Below are 21,890 nucleotides of genomic sequence, written 5' to 3'. Positions count from 1 at the left end.
GCAGATCGAGCTTAGTAAAAATTTGGGCTCCTTTTAGATGATCAAAAAGTTCTGAAATTAAAGGAATTGGATACCAGTTTTTCTTAGCTATGGCATTTAGTCCTCTATAGTCGGTACATGGCCGTAATGAGCCATCTTTCTTTTTGACAAAAAAAAAATCCTGCTCCTGCTGGGGAGGAGGAAGGTTTAATGAATCCTCTTGCCAGATTTTCTTGGATATATTGTGTCATGGCTCTCGATTCTGGTTCTGATAAGGTATAACCTCTCCCCCTGGGGGACTCTTTACCTGGCAGTAATTCGATTTCACAATCGTAGGAACGATGTGGTGGAAGGGTTTCGGCTTGTTGTTTGCTAAAAACATCAATAAATTCTGCGTAGTACTTGGGTAAGGCAGCTGGTATCTTCGTGGAATCAGAAGTGATAATGTTGGGTGGATGAATGATCGTTAAACAGTTGCATTGACAGTGGGAGCTCCATTTAGCCAGTTGCAAGTTCCCCCAGTCTAAGTGGGATTGGTGTTGTCTCAACCAGGGGAGACCTAAAATAATCTGGTTGACCGAAGCAGGCAGAACAAATAATTGGATGGTTTCATGATGAAGAATTCCCATAGTCATGTTGACAGGTTGAGTTATGGCAGTAATCCTTTCTCCAATGGGTTGTCCAGAAACGGATGAGACTACCAAAGGAGTTTTGAGAGTCTTGGTGGGAATATGGAATCTGTTGACCAATTGCTCCTCGATGAAGTTGCTTGCAGCTCCGGAGCCTAAAAAGGCCTGACATTGAAGGGTCTCTTGTCCAAACTTTAAAGCTACAGGAATCAGAATCTGTGGAGAGGGACTGAATGGACCCAGGGAGGCCTCTCCCACCAAGCCTAGGCCCGAGAGTTTCCCGACTTATTCGGACAGTTGTTAGCGAAGTGTCCCGGTCCTGCGCAGTATAAATAGAGATTGTTCAATCTACGCTGCTGCCGTTCCTGAGGAGTTATGTGACATCGGTCGATTTGCATAGGTTCCTCGGATGCTGCTCGAGTCTCCAAAACCCAAAGGTTCGTAAGAGGTTGCTGAAAGGTTGGCGCCAGGCGAACTGGTCGTCGCAGCATGCCTCTCTCTCGAGAGCGTTCCTGAACTCGTAGATCCACTCGAATGGCCAGACGAATTAATTCCTCCAAACTGTCTGGTATATCACGGCCTGTCAGTTGATCTTTAATGATTTCATAAAGTCCTTGTCAAAAAATGGCCGTGAGACTGTCCTCTCCCCAACGTAATTCAGCAGCTAATGTACGAAATTGAACCGCGTATTCCCCCACTGAGCGAGACCCCTGTCTTATTTGAAGTAATTCTGCTGATGCTGAAGCAGAACGGCTGGGTTCATCAAAGATTAGCCGAAAGTCTCTCAAGAATTGAGTTAAATTGTACAAACATGGGTCTTCTCACTCCCAAAAAGGAGAGGCCCAGGCCAAGGCTGGTCCCTCCAATAGCGACAAAATAAAGATGACCTTGGTTCTTAGTGAATACTGCTGGCTGGAGAGAGAAGTGCATACGACACTGGTTGATAAACCCCCGGCATAGCTGCGGATTCCCGTTGAATCATGGTGGTGGACTTAGACGTACTATGGGGGGTGGGATTGGAGCGGCCGGATTCGAGACTGACGATGCATCCATTCTTGCCACCAGTCTTTCCAGTACTCCTGTGACTTGATTAAGCTCCCCCTGCTGCTGCTGGATGCAGGAAGCTAACCCGGGAATGGCCTGTAGTGCTGTTAAACCCACGAGATCCATGGCTTCAGCTAACGGTTACGATTTAGTGAATCCTTGATGGTTAACAGTCTTACCTTTAGGCCAAAAGGAAGGATCTCAGGTGGTAGGAATGGTGCTATCCACCCAACCAGTGAAGTACACCAGGAATAGTCCAAATCCAGTCCGGGTCGAGGTAGACAGCAAGGCCAGAGTAATCCAAGTCTGGTCTGGGTCAAGGTGGGTAGCAAGGCAAGAGTAATCCAAGTCTGGTCTGGGTCGAGGCAGGCAGCAAGGCAAGAGTAATCGGTCCGGGTTGAGGCAAGCAGCAAGGCAAGAGTAATCCAAGTCCAGTCCTGGTCAAGGCAAGCAGCAAGGCAAGAGAATCCAAGTCTGGTCCGGGTTGAGGCAGGCAGCAAGGCAAGAGTAATCCAAGTCCGGTCCTGGTCGAGGCAAGCAGTAAGGCAAGAGAATCCAAGTCTGGTCCGGGTCGAGGCAGGCAGCAAGGCAAGAGAATAAATGGAGAGGCAAACCAAGTCAGGCAGCGAAACAACAGAATCCGTGAAGAGCACCAGCACAAGGTAGCCTGTAGCTGAGGCGAGGTTATGCTGAAGTCAGGGCTTTAAGTACTGAAGTTCTCCCGCGCAATTTGCCGGACATCCGGGGATGACAGGCTTAAAGGGGGTGGGGCCTCAGCCCGAGGCGCGAAGTGTGATGCCGCTGCCTGTCAATGACGCCGCGCTGGAAACGCCGAGAGCCCGGGACCCTGCTGATCATGAGTGGTAACATTCTTAGTACACTTTGAAAGAGTAAACTGATTAATGTTTACTTTTTCCATTCTACTTATTTTGTAGATCTCTATCATATCTACCCCTCAGCCATCTTTTCTCCAAACCGAAGAGACCTAACCTCTTTAGACTTTCCTCATAGGGGAATCATTCCATTCCCTTTATCATTTTGGTTTCCATTCTCTGTACCTTTTCTAATTCTGCTAAATCTTTTTTGAGATGTGGTGACCAGAAATGCACACAATACTCAAGATAAGGACATACCATGGAGCGATATTAAATTGGGATGTGCATTCGTTTGCAATGAAATAGGAAATAAAGATGATATTTCCTATTTCATTGCAATTCGGTGGGCTGATGAAACAATAGGAAAACCCACAAAATTTTGTGTGGTTTTCATATCGGTTTTTTTTGGGGGGGGAGACAAAGGTACATTAAAAAAAAACAAAACCATCCCAACCCTTCAAATTTAATTAATTGCAACCCCCCCAAGACTTGCCTGACTCCCCTCCCAAGACTTGCTGAAAGTCCCTGGTGGTCCAGAGGAGGTCCCGGGAGTGATCTCCCGCTCTTGGGCTGTTGGCTGCCAGTAATTAAAATGGTGCTTGTGGCCCTTAGCCACTGTCACATGATAAGGGCAATCGGTGCCATTGGCTGGCCCCATGGTAGGAGCAATGGACGGCCGGCACCATCTTAAAAAATGGCATGGACCATCCATTGTTCCTACCATGTGACAGGGGCTGGCCAATGTCACCGATAGCCCCTATCAAATGTAAGGGCAAAGGGCCACCAGCGCCATTTTGATTAGTGGCAGCTGATGCCCTGAGAGGGGGAGATTGCTCCCGGGACCCCGCTGGACCACCAGGGACTTTCGGAAAGTTTTGAGGGGGGGGGGTCGGGAGGGTAGGGGATTGTAATTAATTAAATTTAATGGGCTGGGGAGGGGGGTTTTTTCATTTCGGGGCAGCCAGAAAAAAATTGGCCCGAACCGCGGGAAAACAAAATTTCCCGCAGGGGGCTGATTATGAAGGCCGAACCAAAAGGTTCAGCCGAATCACATCTCTAATATGAAGGCATTATAATATACTCTGTTGTAATCTCTATTCCTTTCCTAATAACTCCTAGCATTCTATTTGCTTTCTTGGCTAATGCTGCACACTGAGCAGAAGATTTCAACATATTATCAGTGATGACTCCTAGATCCTTTTCCTTAATGAAGACTCCTAATGTGGAACGTTACATTGTGTAGCTATAATTTAGGTTGTGCTTCCTTAAGTGTATCACTTTGCACTTGTCTATATTAAATTTCATTTGCCATTTATATGCCCAATCTCCCAGTTTTACAAGGTCCTCCTGCAATTTCTTACAATCCTCTTGTGATTTAACAAACTTTGAATAATTTTGTGTCATCGGCAAGTGTGATCACCTTACTTGTTCCCATTTCCAGGTCATTTATATATATATATTACTAGCTGTACCCGGCCACGTGGCTCAGTCTGGTTTAATTTCACAATGCGCATTTGCTCTGCTCCGGCTGTCCCAACTCCCTCCCCCCCTTCCCCGGCGGTGGACGGACTGGCTCGGCGACTCTTCTACCCTTTCCTCCTCCTGTGTGTAACTGTCCGGCAGTCCCTACTCCCTCTCCCCTTCCCCAGCAGCGGAGGAATGGGCTGAGCCGTTTCTCGGAGCGGCGACTCATCTGCCCTTTCCTCCTCCCCTCTGACACCCAGCATGTAGCGCAGAGCTCTATGGTCCGCACATGTGCGGTAGAGCTGCTCTCTACTGCGCATTTGTGGTCCATCGGTCAGAGCCCATTTATATTGTAGATAGCGTGTGTTGCTTTTACGTCCAACAGATGGTGCTGTTTTTCCCAAAAAGCATGTTTTTACCTGTCACAGGTGTGACATCTATATAACATAGGTATATAAAAACACGCACGTATTCGAATGCAACGTGTCAAAACTTCAAAGCAATCGGTGAAGAACTTTCGGAAATTTAAGATTTTGAACAAACGAACATTTACATTTTTATTTATATAGATATATAAATATATTAAATAGCAATAATCCCAGGGGCAATCCACTATTCACCTTTCTCACTTTCTGTTTTCTATCTTTTAACCAGTTCCAAATCTACAACAGGACACTGCTCCCTATCCCATGACTTATTAATTTCCTAAGAATTTTCTCATGAGGGACTTTGTCAAATGCTTTTTGGAAATCCAGATACACTATGTCAACTGGCTCCCCTTTACCCACATGTTTGTTTATACCTGATTGTTCAATTGGAGATAACTGCTCACCAAACATATTGGTGAGTAATTATCTCCCATTCAAAAATCAATTTTGAATAAAAATGTTGATTTCTACCAGGGATGTGCAATCATTTCGGGCAAATTTGGTTTTCGGGTTAGCGCGCACTAACGGCGAGTTAGCACGCACTAACTCCCGTTAATGCACACTAACCTGAAATTCGGGTCCCCTGAAGTTCAAAGAGAAATACCGCGGGAAATACAAAATTTCCTGTGGCAGGCCGAAAACGAAGCCCAAACCAAAAGGTCCGGGCTTTGCACATCTCTAATTTCTACTTACTCAGACTCACAATCCATTTTGATATCATGTGGATTTTTTCAGATTCTTCAGGTTATTGCAGATTCTGAGATGAATGCACCTCTGTATATGGTAGTGGTCTGAGTTAAATCTAAATGGCTACCCACTGGTCCCATTGATCTCAACATAGTGACATTTCAGGTCTTAGTCCTGAAATACTGTATATCATTGAGTTATAGCAAGAAGTCACTATGCCATTCTTTAATTTGAAAATCAAAGAGAAGGAGGCTGTTAGAGAAATGATGGATAACAAGTGATCAGTGGTAAACCAGCTGGTAATGGTGGGGGCATAGTCATACAGAGCCACACAGTATGAGGAAGAGATTAGATATCACTTTGTCAATACTTTACATGACTGAAAGTTACCTCAAGACCCTACATCATCTTCAGACACAAATTTAAGCATTAGGTTTAGAAGCAGAAGCCTTAGGTTTTCTCACTAGTCATATCAACTTTAAGAAAATATGAAATATACAGTTTGGGAGAGATTTCGACTTAATTTTCATTTGACACAATACATAGTGTCAAAAAGAATGCAGAGCTGAAATCATTCCATGCAAGTTTTTTCTTCAGGCATCTTCCTGCATTTTTAAGAGGGAGGATACCTACACAATATTTAAAGTAATATAGAATGGCCTCTTTGTTATTTATAAGTGTTAATGAACTAACCCATGGTATATTCCATGGGTTAGTGGCCCATTTCTGCAAATGTTTGCCTGGGATACAAATGAGATTGGGAGCTCATTTACATCTATAGCAAACTTTGGTGATACATTTTTTGAACATTCCCTCCCATAGTGACATATGATGGTGGCACCCAATCTCAGGACCAGCTTGGATTCAAGGGGCCGCATGGTCCAGTGAAAGCCACTCACCCTCATGGACCAAATCCATGAATGGCCTGTGGGGAAAATAGCAACTTCCCCTGCCCCCTTGCACAAAATCCCCCTAATATCCCATTTTGGGTGTCCCTGTCTCCCTCAAAGCTTACTCCTTAGTTGTTCCAAAGGCAGAAGTGATCCCACTTACTCCTGCTCCACTGGTGCCATCATTGAAAATGGACTCCTCTTACACTGCAGGGCAATCCCTGAATCTATTTCTTAATTTTTCCTGCTATTGCTACTTCCTACTTCATTTCAATCTCAATTCTGTGTAATGGCCCCACTGGGCCTGTTACCAGTATTGTCCTGGTTAACTCCTTTAGGTAGGGAAGTGCAGGTTGTAGTAGTGAGTGGAGGTGCCATTCGATACAGCCCCTTTCTTTGAGGGTGCTGAGATGGACTTCCCCCTCTCTAATGAGAGCTCAGGGGGGCCTGTGTTCATTTCAGAGTTGGAGGAGGTAGATGACTTTTTTGTCCTGCATTAGATTTTATTGGGGCCTACTCTTGGATCTTGGGCACACCCTACTTGGAGACTGAGAGTCAGGTTGGGGATCTGCTTTGCCCATCCACTCCTTGGTGAGTAGAGACTACATCCAGGGTTGAGTTTTGGACTTAAAGAGACTTTATTTGTAAGAAGCCTGGTGAGACCCCTGGACACTACCTGGAGGGAAGGCAAGGGGAACCCTCCCTTTGGCAGTCCCAAGTTAGGGAATATCTGCTCTTCTGCATCCTCAGAGGACAGGGCATTGGCGGTGACTTGGTGCCAGGACTTTCTGGTGATTTGTCTCTGTTTTTGAGGAAGAAGATTTTATTAGAAGATCCTGGGAGGAAGTTGTGCTGCCCCTCTTCCAACCCTGACCAGAAGAACCTCTGAGAGCTGCAGGCTCCTGAGAGGGTCTCTCCCATTAGGGATTCAATTGTGAGACAGAGCAAGATCAAGCCAGTGGAGAACAGTGAGTAAAAACTTTTAAGACTGTAGAGGACACCCAAACGGATTCTTCTCCCCCTGAGGAGAAAGAAGAATTTGAACACTTTGTGTAGGGACAATTTTGCCAGTCATGGAGGGGTTTTTCCTGCCCAAACAAGGATTTTTTTTTAAATTTTATTTTTTTATTAAATAACACATCACTAAAGTTTAAAGTTTAAAGATAGTTTTGTATTTAAAAATGAGAATGACCTGGACAGGATTCATCACATGTAACAATTAAACATTTATAACAATATGTTACCGAACCTTTGGCACCTATGTAAACTGACAAACTTTAGTACCATTACTTTTATGTGCCTTTGCCTTATTGTAAACCGTTGTGACAGTCCCTGCCGAACGTCGGTATAGAAAAGATTTAAATATATAAATAAATAAATACATAGATCTCCTGTCCATCTGGGAACTTCACTTATCTATGTCCTGGAAGGTGGATGTTTTCCTTGGCCCTGATTTTAGAGACTCATGCACAGATGAAGGAAAGAACTATAAAAAGAAAATTCTGCTGTGAGAAAAGAACGGTTACTTTTGAACAGTGCCACTATTTCATCTGATCGAAAATGATAAGGGGAATGGAACAGCTCCCCTATGAGGAAAGACTAAAGAGGTTAGGACTTTTCAGCTTGGAGAAGAGACAGCTGAGGGGGGATATGATAGAGGTGTTTAAAATCATGAGAGGTCTAGAACGGGTAGATGTGAATCGGTTATTTACTCTTTCAGATAATAGAAAGACTAGGGGGCACTCCATGAAGTTAGCATGTGGCACATTTAAAACTAATCGGAGAAAGTTCTTTTTTACTCAATGCACAATTAAACTCTGGAATTTGTTGCCAGAGGATGTGGTTAGTGCAGTTAGTATAGCTGTGTTTAAAAAAGGATTAGATAAGTTCTTGGAGGAGAAGTCCATTACCTGCTATTAAGTTCACTTAGGGGCGGATTTTAAGAGCCCTGCGCGCCGGTGCGCCTATTTTACATAGGCCTACCCGGCGCGCGCAGAGCCCCGGGACTCGCGTAAGTCCCGGGGTTTTCCGAGGGGGGCGTGTCGGGGGTGGGCCCGATCCACGCGGCGTTTTCGGGGCGGGATGTAGCGTTTAGGGGCGGGCCCGGGGGCGTGGTTACGGCCCGGGGCGGTCCAGGGGCGTGGCCTCGCCCTCCGGACCCGCCCCCAGGTCGCGTCCCGGCGTGCTAGCGGCCCGCTGGCACGCGGGGATTTACCTCTCCCTCCGGGAGGCGTAAATCCCCAACAAAGGTAAGGGGGGGTTTAGACAGGGCCGGGGGGGTTGGTTAGGTAGGGGAAGGGAGGGGAAGGTGAGGGGAGGGCAAAAGAAAGTTCCCTCCGAGGCCGCTCCGATTTCGGAGCAGCCTTGGAGGGAACGGAGGTAGGCTGCGCGGCTCGGCGCGCACCGGCTATACGGAATCGGTAGCCTTGCGCGCGCCGATCCAGGATTTTAGCGGCTACGCGCATATCTACTAAAATCCAGCGTACTTTTGTTGGCGCCTGATGCGCCAACAAAAGTATGCGAAGGCGCGCTTTTTGAAAATCTACCCCTATGTGTTATTTTTTCTTATGTGCATCACTTTGCCCTTGTTCTACCGAAACAAAACCACCACGGGAGCCCATGGCCCTGGCGGTGAAAAAGGCCTGCAGAAGAAGGCATTTGATGGTGAGTCCCTATGTGTGCATGTGAGAATGGGAGCTTGAGTGGAGGTGATTGTGTGTATGAATGGGAGCTTGAGTGGAGGTGGTTGTACATGAGAATGGGAGCCTGGGTGTGTGTGTAAGAATGAGAGCCTGGATGTGTGTGTGAGAATAGGAGCCTGAGTGTAGGTGTTTGTGTGGGAAAAAATGGGAGCCTAAATTTTTGTGTGTGTGTGTGTGTCAGAATGGGGGCGTGGGTGTTTTGTGTATGTGTATGAGAATTGGAGCCTGGATGTTTTTGTTTGTGTGCGAGAATGGGAGCCTAGGTGTGTGAGTGAGAGCTTCTGTATGTGGTAGAACATGTGAGAGTGAGAGCTTGTGTGTGTGTAAGGGAATCTGTGAGAGAAAGCGTGAGCTTGTGTGTGTGTGTGTGTGTGTGTGTGTGTGTGAGAAAGAGAGAGAGAGGAAGAAACACAAAGTGAAGAGTGGCCCTTAGAAAAAGAATTAGGAAGTAGAAAAAGGAGACCTGGACCAATTTAGTAAAATAAAAAGATCAGACAGTAAAGGTAAAAAAAAAATAAAAAATTTGAAATTTCAGCAATTTGAATAAGCCATCTTTGGGTATGTGCAATTCTTATAATTTTGTATTTTGCTCTAACTTTCCACTGTTCAGAGTCTGGTTTCTCAGGCTAGTCGGGGTTTTTTTTTTTTGCATGCTTCTGTTTCTAAATTGTAATCCCTTATTTCTGATTTAGGTAAGGGTCAATCTATGTTCTGCCTCTGTGTGTCTTAGGTGCAGTATTGCTGCTAGCGTGTAGTTTCTCTATAGGGATTTATAGCAGTCTGGCTTGTTCTGTTATCCCAGTAGGTGGTGTATTAATGTTTTAGGGCCTGGTGTAGTATTTGCCTTGCTTCTTCTTCATAAGGTTGCTGTTATTTGAGTCCTGAGAGTCAGTGCTGTTATATGTCTTCTAGGCACTTTTTTTTTTTTTTTTTGCAGGGGCTTCTTTTAGCTCACTCACAGGTAGATCTTAAAAGTGTTGCTCACGCAAAACCAGCCCCATACACGCATATGTGGGCCGCGTGCGAGCAATGCATATTTTAAGAAGCCAGGAAGTATGCATGTACATACCTGTGCTGATGTCAAGAATAAGGAGGCAGAAAAAAGATGTGGTATGGGCATTCCAGAGAGGAGCCAAGACTTACACAGTTACCTGCATAACTTTACTACTGGTCCTGATGAGGTGCAAGTCTGGAGATTTTGGGCCAGAGAGATCCAAAACACTGGGGGAGGGAGGAAGGGAAAGAGACAGAGACTCTTAGACAGACAATCTGACACTCTATATATCTCCCACTGTAAGAGGGGCACTTTCCACTTAGGGTGGGTTGGGGGGGTTAGTATTACATTGGTCTGCCTAAGGCGCAAGGGTCTGTAGACCTTTATAACACTGCCCCCCAAAACCTACCCTGAGTTGAAAGTGTCCCTCTTACAGTGGGAGATATATAGTGTCCAATTGTCTCTCTCTCCCTCCCCGGTCACTTGTCAGTATGCGTGTACAGGCTCCACACATACACATGGTAGGGATATTCTAAATGCTATTTGTGTAATTGCACGCACAATATAAAATTGAGCGTATTTTTGCTTGCGTGCCCAATATGCAGGATTATGGGTGCAAGGGCGCACATTTTAAAATTTATTTGAAAATGTTTAGCAATGGAAGGATTTTGTTTTGCTGAAGTGATACCATAATTTGAATATTTTTATTTTTGCATTTTGGGTTGTAATGTGAACTGTCCTAGCTCTGCTCTGCACTCATTCTTATGATTATTGCTGTTTTATTGTAGTTATGATTATCTCTGACTTTCGAGAAAGAGAATTCACGAAAGAATACATTGATATTTATTTTATTACATGATTGATTGGATCTGATGTTTGTGTTCTTTACTTTTTACATGATATTATTGTGCATTTATAAACTACAATAAATATACAATTAATACAGATTAATAAGGAATTTTTAATGTTGGTATGTACTTGAAATAATTAAGTTAAAATATTGTAAAGTTTCACTCCTGATGCATAGCAGCTGTTGCAGACTTCTTAGAAATTCTTTTTCAGGTGCACTCTAAGGGCCAGATTTTAAAAACTACATGCGGGTGTAGATTTGTGCATGCATGCACAAATCTATGCCTGATTTTATAACATGCGCACGCAGCTGCGCGCATGTTATAAAATCCAGGGTCGGCATGCGCAAGGGGGTGCACAATTGTGCAACTTGCGCGTGCCGAGCCGTGCCGAGCCACGCAGCCTTCCTCTGTTCCCTCCCCCTCCACCTTCCCCTCCCTTCCCCTCCCTTCCCCTACCTAACCCCCCACCCCTTACCTTTAATTTTTAAGTTGTGCCTGCCTCCTGGCAGGCGTAGGTTGCACGAGACGGCGACGGCCGGCCCGCGATCCCGGGCACAGCGGCAAATGGCTGCTGTGCCTGGAGGCTCCGGCCCTGCCCTGCCCCCAGATCGCCCCGCCCTCTTCCCGCCCCCTTTTTCAAGACCCGGGACATACGCGCATCCCGGAGCTTGCGTGTGTTGCCGAGCCTACGAAAATTAGACTCGGCGCGCGCAGGAGGCTTTTAAAAGGGTTATTCGCGTAATATATGCGCGTAACACTTTTAAAATCCGCCCCTTAGGCTTTATTTATGGACAAGAGTATAACTAGTAGGACTCAGACCTGTATGTCTACTGCCCACCCATGTTAACCTTGGGCGCCCCCAAAAATTCAGTTCTGGCTATGCCACTACTTCAAGCTGCTTTGAGGGGTGGAATCAGACTGGTGTGCACTGTCTGCTGTCTCCTTGGACAGAGCTGTGGGGCCCTGAATTCAAAAGCATGGCCTGCTCTTTGCCTGTTTGGGTTGGAAGGCAGAGAGTTCTTCTCACTCATTCTCTTCACTCTCCCTCCTCCCACCACATCCAATTCTTTCTCCACTCCCTCCAATTACTTCACTCACAGTCTGCCCCTGACTATGATCATCTCACTCACATCTCATAGTCCCTCTAAAACCTCCCCCCCCCCTCATATCTTGCCAGCACCTTTGATCCTCTGACTCACTCTTTCCCTCTCTCCTCCACACAATCACAGCCTCTCAGATCCCTTCATTCACTCTTTTGCCCTCCAGCATCCCCTCATTCAATGCCTTGGCCCCTTTCACCCTCACCAGTGTGGTCACCAGCCGCAGAAGCAGAAGGGCCTGGGATGATGGCATGATTAGCAGGAAGCCCACACACCCAGAAGCAATGGGGCTGACAGGTATTCCCCCCACATCCTTTTTTTTTTTTTGTAATCTTGTCTGTTGACCCTCACAGCCTCCTAAATTGTGCTGGAAAATTGCACAAAAATCAAAGGGTAAGCAGCTCCAACACTCTCTGTTCTTCTGTGCTTCTTCCATGGGATAGGGGAGTGGGGGAACACATGAATAATCCATGCAACTACTGGATCTGGTCCGTTTCTTCAGGGGATCCATAATTTATATATATATATATATATATTGCTGGCTCTGCTCTACTTTCTCGGGTCAAAAAAAAAAAAAAGGTGGCAGAACACCATTCTGGTTTATTCTGGCAGCAATTAAACCTTGGTAATGGACACAAAAGGGGGTTGAATTAGCAAAATTTGAAAGTTGTGAGCAGTACTCATGAAAGCCAGGGTTGAAGCCTTAAGAATCTGCACTACTGTTCACAAGTTTCAAATGTGTGCTAATTTAAACTTTTTTTTTTGTGTCTGTTCTTTGCTCTGCGGTGGCTGCTTCAGTATCGCCCTTTCCCCATCTGTTCCCTGCAATGCAAGAGGAGGTGGGGGGGAGGGGGGAAAGGATTACAGATCAGAATAGCTGTTCCCTTCTCTGTGTGCTCCAGGCTCACTCCCACTTCTTCCCTTCCCTGCAGGCTACCTGGGAGGAGCCGGAGAAGAGCACCCCCTGCTGTACTGCCCCCCTTAAGCCTGAAAAGAAGGTACCAGAACTCTTCCCTGGCCATTCCCCCACAAATTCAGCCCTGTTTATTTTTGGACACTCAAATCTGAGCCTCCAGAGTCTTTGCTTGCACACACACATCCTTTACATTTGAAAGAGACCTTTTCCCCTCCCCCCCCCAAGGCAACAAGTTGAGAGTCACCCCAGCCATGTTGGGTCTTGGAGGATGTATTCCTTCCGCCACCCCCACCCTCACTGGATAAAGAACCCTGAGCCATCTGCAGTAGGCGAGACTTTGGGAATCGGTCCCAGGGCACTCGAGGCAGTTACACTAAGAATATTTTAAATCGCCTTGAGCATTATTTGGAATGTCGGGATAAAATATCCAAATCCGAATTATCTGTCTTTTCTTCTGCTCTTACATTCACCATCCTGACTACCTTCCCTGTTTCTTTCCGTTTTACCACACATTCCTCCCTGTGCAGAGAGAGAAGGCGATTTTACAAATAATTACCCATGTAATTTAAGCAGACATGTGGGTAGATCCTCAATATCCACGTATATGTGGATTTTACGGATTAGTGAGTGACTGAAATTCTATTTAAGGCTAAGCAACTAAGAGTACACACCCACTTATGGCCCACTCACGCCTTCACCGAAAACTGCCTCATAGCACTATGATCCTTAAAACATTACAAGTTGACAAATCCTTATGTAATGAGGTATCAAATAGCACAAATTAGCGTTTCATGCACTAATCACATTTTACTTTCATACATTGTTTTATTTCAAATTATGATATAGTTTGAAACATGAAACTTCCCCACCATACTCAATGGATTGGTCCATTACCCCCAATAAGGATACACAACATAAAAATACTACTTCGTTAGTAAGTTTGGATGTTTCTTTTGCAAAACCTGCATATTTGTGAATGGATTCACCACAGAGATCACTAGAAGAATATCCCCATGAATCATGAGAACTGGCAAACCACGGCTGAATGCATCAGTTTGCAAACTGCAGCAGTGAACCACCAGCAGCAGGCATTGCTACAAGCTGCAGTCTCAGCGTAAAACCCTTTTGAAGAACCTGGGGAAATCTTTGAAAACTCCACAGAGCTGAAAGACTAAACCTGCCTGCTTGAATTTCAATATGGGAAAATGCACACGTCCCTACTCTCAATTATCTCTTACCTATCACCTTCATTTCTCTTTCTCCAGCGGATTTCCCCCTTTTGTCTTTCTCCACTCATTTGTTGCCCTTCCCTCTCACTTTTCTCCTCTCCATTTTGTCCACGTCCACCCTTTCCCCATCGTGTCCCTTGTCATGTTCTTTCCTCTCTATCAGTCACGCTGGAGTATATGACCCATCAGGTTGCCAGACGGACTGAATGCACACCCTCATGATTAATTTACCAGATATTGTTTTTATTTTGCAGAGCCTTTTCGAGAAGCCAGAAATCCCCCCTTTTGCATGCTGAATTCCAGTGGGAAATCCATTTGAAGTTAGCCTTAGATGGCACTTGCACCTAGATAAAATAAAGGAGATTTCAATTTCATTTGGCTTATAGAATCCCTTCAGCTGCATTTCAGGTACAATATAAGAAAATGCATCTTACTGGTTTTGCCTACATTCTCCTTTCATTGGCATATAGGTAAAAAATTGGCAACGGATGGTGTTTGTGCAAAATTGCTGGCATTCTGTCTCCCCATTAACGAAAGCCACATCCAATTCATCTCCCAAAAATTCAACATCAGTGGACATAGGTGAATGGCAGACTACAAACAAGAACAAATCAACAAGGCAATGGATACGCATTGATGATCTTATAAATTGTTGCTCTAATTGATTAAAATCAATAATAAATTGTATTGAAACATAGTGAGCATTACCAGATCTAAGGGTTTTGCAGGTTAGAAGACTAAAACCTGATATAGCATTTTGTTTTTCTTGAGGATGAGTTGGCTTCCTAGTTTTAGACGTCTTAAGAAAGCAAAGATATCTAAAAGGAAAATTATGACATTAATTATATGGTACACAAAACAAAAGCCAATGAAAATGCTTTTTCAGTGAAAGTCATTTGATATCAGTTATATGAATTATTGTTAAACTAGACATGTACATGGTCATTTCTACTGGCTGGAAAGGCATTTTTTTTTTTTTTATAGTTTTCTAACTTGTATTACTCAAGTTTTATTTTCCAGTAGCATGATCCAAAAATACAAATGAATGCTTCTTAATTTTATTTAACAAGAATACACAAAAAAATAAAAAAAGCCATCTTTCATCCAAGCACCAAGAAACAAAACATAAAAAATCCTATAAGATATAGGATAATTTGGTATAAGAAGCTTCCTTGATGGTAAATAATTTGTTTTGTACTATTACAGAGTACAGTAATCTAAGCAATAACTTAGAAGTTTTGGCTTATGCTGATATGATAAACTGAAATGTATTAGATCATCAAATGATTTAATCCACTTTTTAGGCACATTTGCTCATCAAGTAAACATACCTATTGCTTTCACCATGTCTATCCTTCTTCCTGTTTGTCTGACTGTGTGCCCATCCATCAACAAATACATATTAGGAATGTGCCATCAAGGAGCGAAAGGGTGTGAGCCTCACTCCTCTGGATATGGCTGCTGCTCTCCCTTTCCTTGGGAGCATATGAAAGACTGGAAGCAGAAGCACTATTGTATAAGGATCTACTTTGCGGGACTTACTGGGTACAATGCAACCTGTCCTGGCCATTGTCAGAGATGGAATGCTGGGCTCATTGAACCTTGGTCTGACCCAGCATGAAATTTCCTATCTTCATATGTAGCGGTGATGAGATGAAGAGTCGCCCACAATGGGCAGGTTATCATCAGCATGGACTCAAGACTTGAAAATGACACTACAGAATTAATCACTGTATATGTTTCTGTGTGTGTATGTAAGAAACAGAGGGGGCCCTATTCAAAGGCATTGAGCCAGATAACTTGTAACGGTAAGTTATCTAAGTGCTGACATTTGAATATTTGAGCACATATCCAGCTAAAGTTTAGCCAGATAACTCATGTAGCTAATTTAAAAAAAAAATAGGTGTTTTGGGGGCACTCTGGAGCTAACTTAGCTATTTTTAAGCTGTATCTGGCTGTTAGCCGGATAACTTTTAGAACTGCCTCAGAGTAGGTCTGAGGTTATCTGGTTGCGTGTGGCTGGAATGCTTGAGGCTTAATTTGGTATGTTCAAAGGAATATATAGTTGAATAAGTAGCTATAGTGTTAACAATAAAAAAGAGCAGCATAAGCCTAATGACCCAATTCTCCGACCCCCACCCAATATATAAGAAGGAGACCCTGCTGGCCCGAGACCTCCACTCTCCAATCTCCATCTAGTAAACTTAAACACTTACAAATTGCGGGATCCTTCCCCACCCCACTTGGTGAAAATGACATTTCAACGTTCCTTCTTCTCCCTCCCTCCCCTCACCCAGTACCTCTGGTGTGCATTCAGACCTGATCAAGGGGCCTATTTACTAAACGTTTTCTCCAATTTTGGGGCGATACAATACAGTGCGCTCAGCTGAGTGCACTGTTTAACCCACAGTCGGACGTGGGTTGTGTAAGCGCAACCTATGCAGTAAAGGGATTAGCGCCTCCACAACACGCATCCAACATGCAGTGAAACTCCAGGTGAGGCCTCACCAAAAAACCTGAACAAGGAGATTATCACCTCCTTTTTCTTACTGGTTTCCTCTATCTATGCAGCCCAGCATTCTTCTGGCTTTAGCTATCACTTTGTCACATTGCTTCACCATCTTCAGATCGCTAGACACTATCACCCCAAGGTCTCTCTCTTGCTCCATGCACAATAGCCCTTTATCCCCAATCACATACAGCTCTTTTGGATTACCGCACCCCAAATGCATGACTCTGCACTTCTTGGCATTGAAACCCAGCTGCCATATCTTTGACCACAGTTCAAGCTTCCTTAAATTTATTTTCATTCTCCCTACTCCTTCTGGTGTTTTCACTCTGTGGCAGAATTTAGTATCATCTGCAAATAGACAAACTTTACCTTCTATCCCTTCCGCAAGTTTGCTCACAAAGATATTGAACAGAACTGATCCCAACACCAATCCTTGTAGCACTCCGCTTAACACTGTTCTTTCTTCAGAGTAGGTTTCATTTACCATTACACGCTGTCTTCTATTTATCAACCAGTTTGTAATTCATGCCACCACCTTGGCGCTCACTCCCAAGCTTCTCATTTTATTCACAAGCCTCCTGTACGGGACCGTATCAAAAGCTTTGCTGAAATCTAAGAAGATCATATCGAGCACTCTTCCTCGATCCAATTCTTTATTCACCCATTCAAAAAAATCAGTAAGATTTGTCTGACAGACCTTCCCCTAGTAAATCCATGCTCCCTCGGATCCAGCAATCCTCCTAACTGTAGATAGTTCACTATTCTTTCCTTCAGCAGAGTCTCCATTAAATTTCCCACCACCAAGGTGAGTCTAACTGGCCTGTAGTTTCCAGAATCCTTTCTGCTACCACTCTTGTGGAGCAGGATCACCACCGCTCTGCTTCAATCACTCGGCTCCACTCTCGTTTGCAGGGATCCTTTGAACTGGTCATGCAGCAGGCCCGCCAGTACATCTCTGAGCTCCCTCAGTATCCTGGGATGAACCTCATCCGGCCCCATGGCCTTGTCCACTTTCAGTTTTCCTATCTCTTCCCATATATTCTCTTATGTAAACAGAGTTTCATCTACCCCATGTCTACAGTCTTGTCAACCAGCAATGGTGCTTCTCCAGGGTCTTCTTACTGGAAGAACTGGAGTATTTGTTTAATATTTCTGCCATTTCTTCATCTCTCTCCCCACAGTGCTCCTTGTCACCTTTCAATTTTACTATATCACTTCAGCCTACCTTCTTTCTCTGATATATCTAAAAAATGTTCTGTCTCCTCTCTTTACCTCTTTGGCAATTCTTTCTTCCGCTTGATTTTTTTGCTTTCCTGATTTCTTTCTTTGTCTCCCTCATTTTTAACTAATATTCTTCCTTGTGTTTCTTTTTTTTTTAGCTCTTTTATACTTCTCAAACTCTGTTCCTTTTGCCTTAATTTTTTCAGCCACCTCCTTAGAGAACCAGATCAGTTTATTTTTCCTCTTATTCTTCTTTACTTTCGTAACATATATAGATTTATTGCCTTTGCATTAGCTCCTTTTAATTTGGTCCACTGTTGTTACACCTCACCCATTTTCTCCCAATCTTCCAGTTCTTCCTCCAGGTAATCCCCCATTTTAACATAGTCCATATTTTTGAAATTCAAATTCGGTCTTTGTGTGACTTCTCTGTATCCTATTTGTGATATTGAACCATACCGTCTGATGATCAAGTGAACTCCTACCTGAACATCAGAGATATTATCCCCATTAGTGAGCACTAGATTGAGGATTGCACCCTCCCTCGTGGGTTCCATTACAATTTGTTTAAGCAGAGCACCTTGAAAGGCATCCACTATCTCTCTACTTTTTATAGATTCCGTAGAAGGGATGCTCCAATCCATATCCTACAGATTAAAATCTCCAACAAGCAATACTTCTCCCAGCTTTCCCAAATTTTGGATGTCCTCCATCAGGTCTCTGTCCAATTTATACATTTAGGTTGGAGGCCTGTAGATCACACCAGTAAAAATAGAAGCACCATCTTCTCTTTTTAGGACAGCCCATAATGCTTTTTCTTTACCCCACATCCCTTGTAACTCAGTTGCTTGGATATTGTTTTTGATATACAGAGCTACTCCTCCCCCTTTTCTGTCCTCTCTATCCTTCCTTAACAAGTTATAGTCCATAACAGGAACAAGGTCCAGTTCCTCCTCTACCATTAGGGCCTGCAGGTCTGGGATTTTATTGCTCAAACTACAAGCATTTGTGGTCATAGCTTCCAGCTGCTCTTCCTAGTCGCTTTTTTTAGAACTGATTGATTTTATTACTTGGTCTTCCCACTTCCCGTATTTCTTGGGGGTGGCATTTCAATTTCACTGGCCACCTACTGCCACCCCGCTTCCCATCCCTTACAGACATAAAATACCTCTTCTGAAATAACCCACAAATAGTATTTTTCCTTATGCCCAATGGAAAATTCAGTTGCCAGTTTACTTCTTAGGGGTTGCAGCTCATACAGCTGACACAGGGAAGACAGCTGTATGAGCTACAGCCCCTATGGGAAGACAGCTGGGCCCTTGTGACCACATTAGCATCCGCATCGAGCATTTGTCTGCTAAAGGCAGGGATATCTTGGTCATAAGTGCAACATTACTGGCTTTATGCCACTGCTGTGCGAGAGCTGATGCTCATGGTGGCTCCATTGTAAGGCCTGTGGCCCATTCTGCAAAGGATTTTCTGTTAAGCCTTATAAGGGCTCTGTTTCCATTCCAGTCCTCTCTGACACAAAACTCTATGGTAGAGGCCCTTTGTGTTCTGTCTTTTGGAATTGTTCATATGCAGTTGCCTTTACTTTGTAGTGATGTTGCCAATTTGTTTTTATTTCACAGTGTTCCTCTTGCAGCCTGGTGTGCGGGACATCTTAAGAACATAAGAACATAAGAAAATGCCATACTGGGTCAGACCAAGGGTCCATCAAGCCCAGCATCCTGTTTCCAACAGTGGCCAATCCAAGCCATAAGAACCTGGCAAGTACCCAAAAACTAAGTCTATTCCATGTTACCATTGCTAATGGCAGTGGCTATTCTCTAAGGGGTAGATTTTAAAACCCCTGCGCGCGTAATTCCTCCCGGATTTACGCGCGCAGGGCACTTGCACTCGGCGCACCTATTTTGCATAGGCCGCCGGCGTGCGCAAAGCCCCCGGGACGCGCATAAGTTCCAGGGCTTTGTAAAAGGGGCGGGAGGGGGCGTGTCAAGGGGCATGCTTCATGCAGGCGTCACTTGCCCAACAAAGGTAGGGGGGATTTAGGTAGTGCTGGGGGGTGGGGTAGATAGGGGAAGGGAGGGGAAGGTGGGGGGACGCGGAAGGAAAGTTCCCTCCGAGGCCGCTCCGATTTAGGGAACGGAGGCGCGCAGGCTGCCGATTTTGCGCAGCCTTGCGTGCGCCGACCCCAGATTTTATAAGATATGCGCGGCTACACGTATCTTATAAAATCTGGTGTACTTTTGTTCGTGCCAGTGGCGCGTATGTTTTGAAGATCTACCTCTAAGTGAACTTAATAGCAGGTAATGGACTTCTCCTCCAAGAACTTATCCAATTCTTTTTTAAACACAGCTATACTAACTGCACTAACCACATCCTCTGGCAACAAATTCCAGAGTTTAATTGCGTTGAGTAAAAACGAACTTTCTCCGATTAGTTTTAAATGTGCCCCATGCTAAATTCATGGAGTGCCCCCTAGTCTTTCTACTATCTGAAAAAGTAAATAACCGATTCACATCTACCCGGTTCTAGACCTCTCATGATTTTAAATATCTCTATCATATCCCCCCTCAGCCGTCTCTTCTCCAAGCTGAAAAGTCCTAACCTCTTTAGTCTTTCCTCATAGGGGAGCTGTTCCATTCCCCTTATCATTTTGGTAGCCCTTCTCTGTACCTTCTCCATCGCAATTATATATTTTTTGAGATGCGGCGACCAGAATTGTACACAGTATTCAAGGTGCGGTCTCACCATGGAGTGATACAGAGGCATTATGACATTTTGCGTTTTATTTACTATTCCCTTTCTAATAATTCCCAACATTCTGTTTGCTTTTTTGACTGCCGCAGCACACTGAACTGACGATTTCAATGTGTTATCCACTATGACGCCTAGATTTCTTTCTTGGGTTGTAGCACCTAATATGGAACCCAACATTGTGTAATTATAGCATGGGTTATTTTTACCTATATGCATCACCTTGCACTTATCCACATTAAATTTCATCTGCCATTTTGATGCCCAATTTTCCAGTCTCACAAGGTATTCCTGCAATTTATCACAATCTGCTTGTGATTTAACTACTCTGAACAATTTTGTGTCATCTGCAAATTTGATTATCTTACTCGTCGTATTTCTTTCCAGATCATTTATAAATATATTGAAAAGTAGGGGTCCCAATAGAGATCCCTGAGGCACTCCACTGTCCACTCACTTCCACTGAGAAAATTGTCCATTTAATCCTACTCTCTGTTTCCTGTCTTTTAGCCAGTTTGAAATCCACGAAAGGACATCGCCACCTATCCCATTACTTTTTACTTTTCCTAGAAGTCTCTCATGAGGAACTTTGACAAACGCCTTCTGAAAATCCAAATATACTACATCTACCAGTTCACCTTTATCCACGTTTATTAACTCATTCAAAAAAGTGAAGCAGATTTGTGAGGCAAGACTTGCCTTGGGTAAAGCCATGCTGACTTTGTTCCATTAAACCATGTCTTTCTATATGTTCTGTGATTTTGATGTTTAGAACACTTTCCACTATTTTTCTTGGCACTGAAGTCAGGCTAACCGGTCTATAGTTTCTCGGATCGCCCCTGGAGCCCTTTTTAAATATTGGGGTTACATTTGCTATCCTCCAGTCTTCAGGTACAATGGATGATTTTAATGATAGGTTACAAATTTTTACTAATAGGTCTGAAATTTCTTTTTTTAGTTCCTTCAGGACTCTGGGGTGTATATCATCCGGTCCAGGTGATTTACTACTCTGTCAATCAGTTCTACCACATCTTCTAGGTTCACCATGATTTGATTCAGTCCATCTTCAGATGGGGCTATGATTATAACGAATACAATCTTTTGTATTCAATGATTCTCTCTGAATTGTATAAAGGCCCATTTGTACAAATGCATCTCCACATCACTAGGTCTATTAATGTCTGCACTCTGTCCTTTGGTAGGAGTCAATAGGCACTCTTTGCATTTGAAGTGGTTACATGGCATATGGGCATGTATATGTGTGCAGTTGGTCAACTTCAGTGTCTCTAGCCTCCCAGGATTATATGGCTACCAGAGAAACCGCATAATTAACATTTGCTGCATATTTGACAACCTACCACAGAATCAACATTTCTGAAAGCTTTCACATCTTTTAATTCAATCTTTTGAAGAAATCTGAAGGGTGTCTGCCTGCTTTCTGTCTCTGCTCCTGCTCCAGCCCCTTCCCTTGCAAAGAGTCTGGGAAGAACCCTCTCCTTCTGTTGTTTCCCCCCAAATCCACTTCCTTCTGCCAAGAAGTGAACAAGAGGATGGGCAGTGAAGCCGGAGAGGCAAAGGAAACAGTTGAAGTGCTTGATCCCTCAAAAAT

The 21,890-nt window shown here is 44.1% G+C and overlaps 1 protein-coding gene across 1 annotated transcript in view; it reads right to left on the bottom strand.

Moving 5' to 3' along the window:
- The window catches only part of KLKB1 (kallikrein B1), a 132,526-nt gene that overhangs the window by 67,775 nt on the left and 42,861 nt on the right, over nucleotides 1-21,890 (bottom strand). The window contains exons 8-10 of the mRNA XM_029586946.1: nucleotides 14,497-14,606; nucleotides 14,223-14,382; nucleotides 14,020-14,132 (exon numbers count right to left, since the gene is read on the bottom strand). Of these exons, the coding sequence (XP_029442806.1) occupies nucleotides 14,020-14,132; nucleotides 14,223-14,382; nucleotides 14,497-14,606 (383 nt within the window). The remainder of the gene's footprint in view (nucleotides 1-14,019; nucleotides 14,133-14,222; nucleotides 14,383-14,496; nucleotides 14,607-21,890) is intronic.

Source organism: Rhinatrema bivittatum, chromosome 1 (assembly GCF_901001135.1).
Source record: "Rhinatrema bivittatum chromosome 1, aRhiBiv1.1, whole genome shotgun sequence".
Lineage (NCBI taxonomy): Eukaryota > Metazoa > Chordata > Amphibia > Gymnophiona > Rhinatrematidae > Rhinatrema > Rhinatrema bivittatum.
Note: the sequence above shows the minus strand (reverse complement) of the source record. Positions and strands in the feature narration are given on the sequence as shown.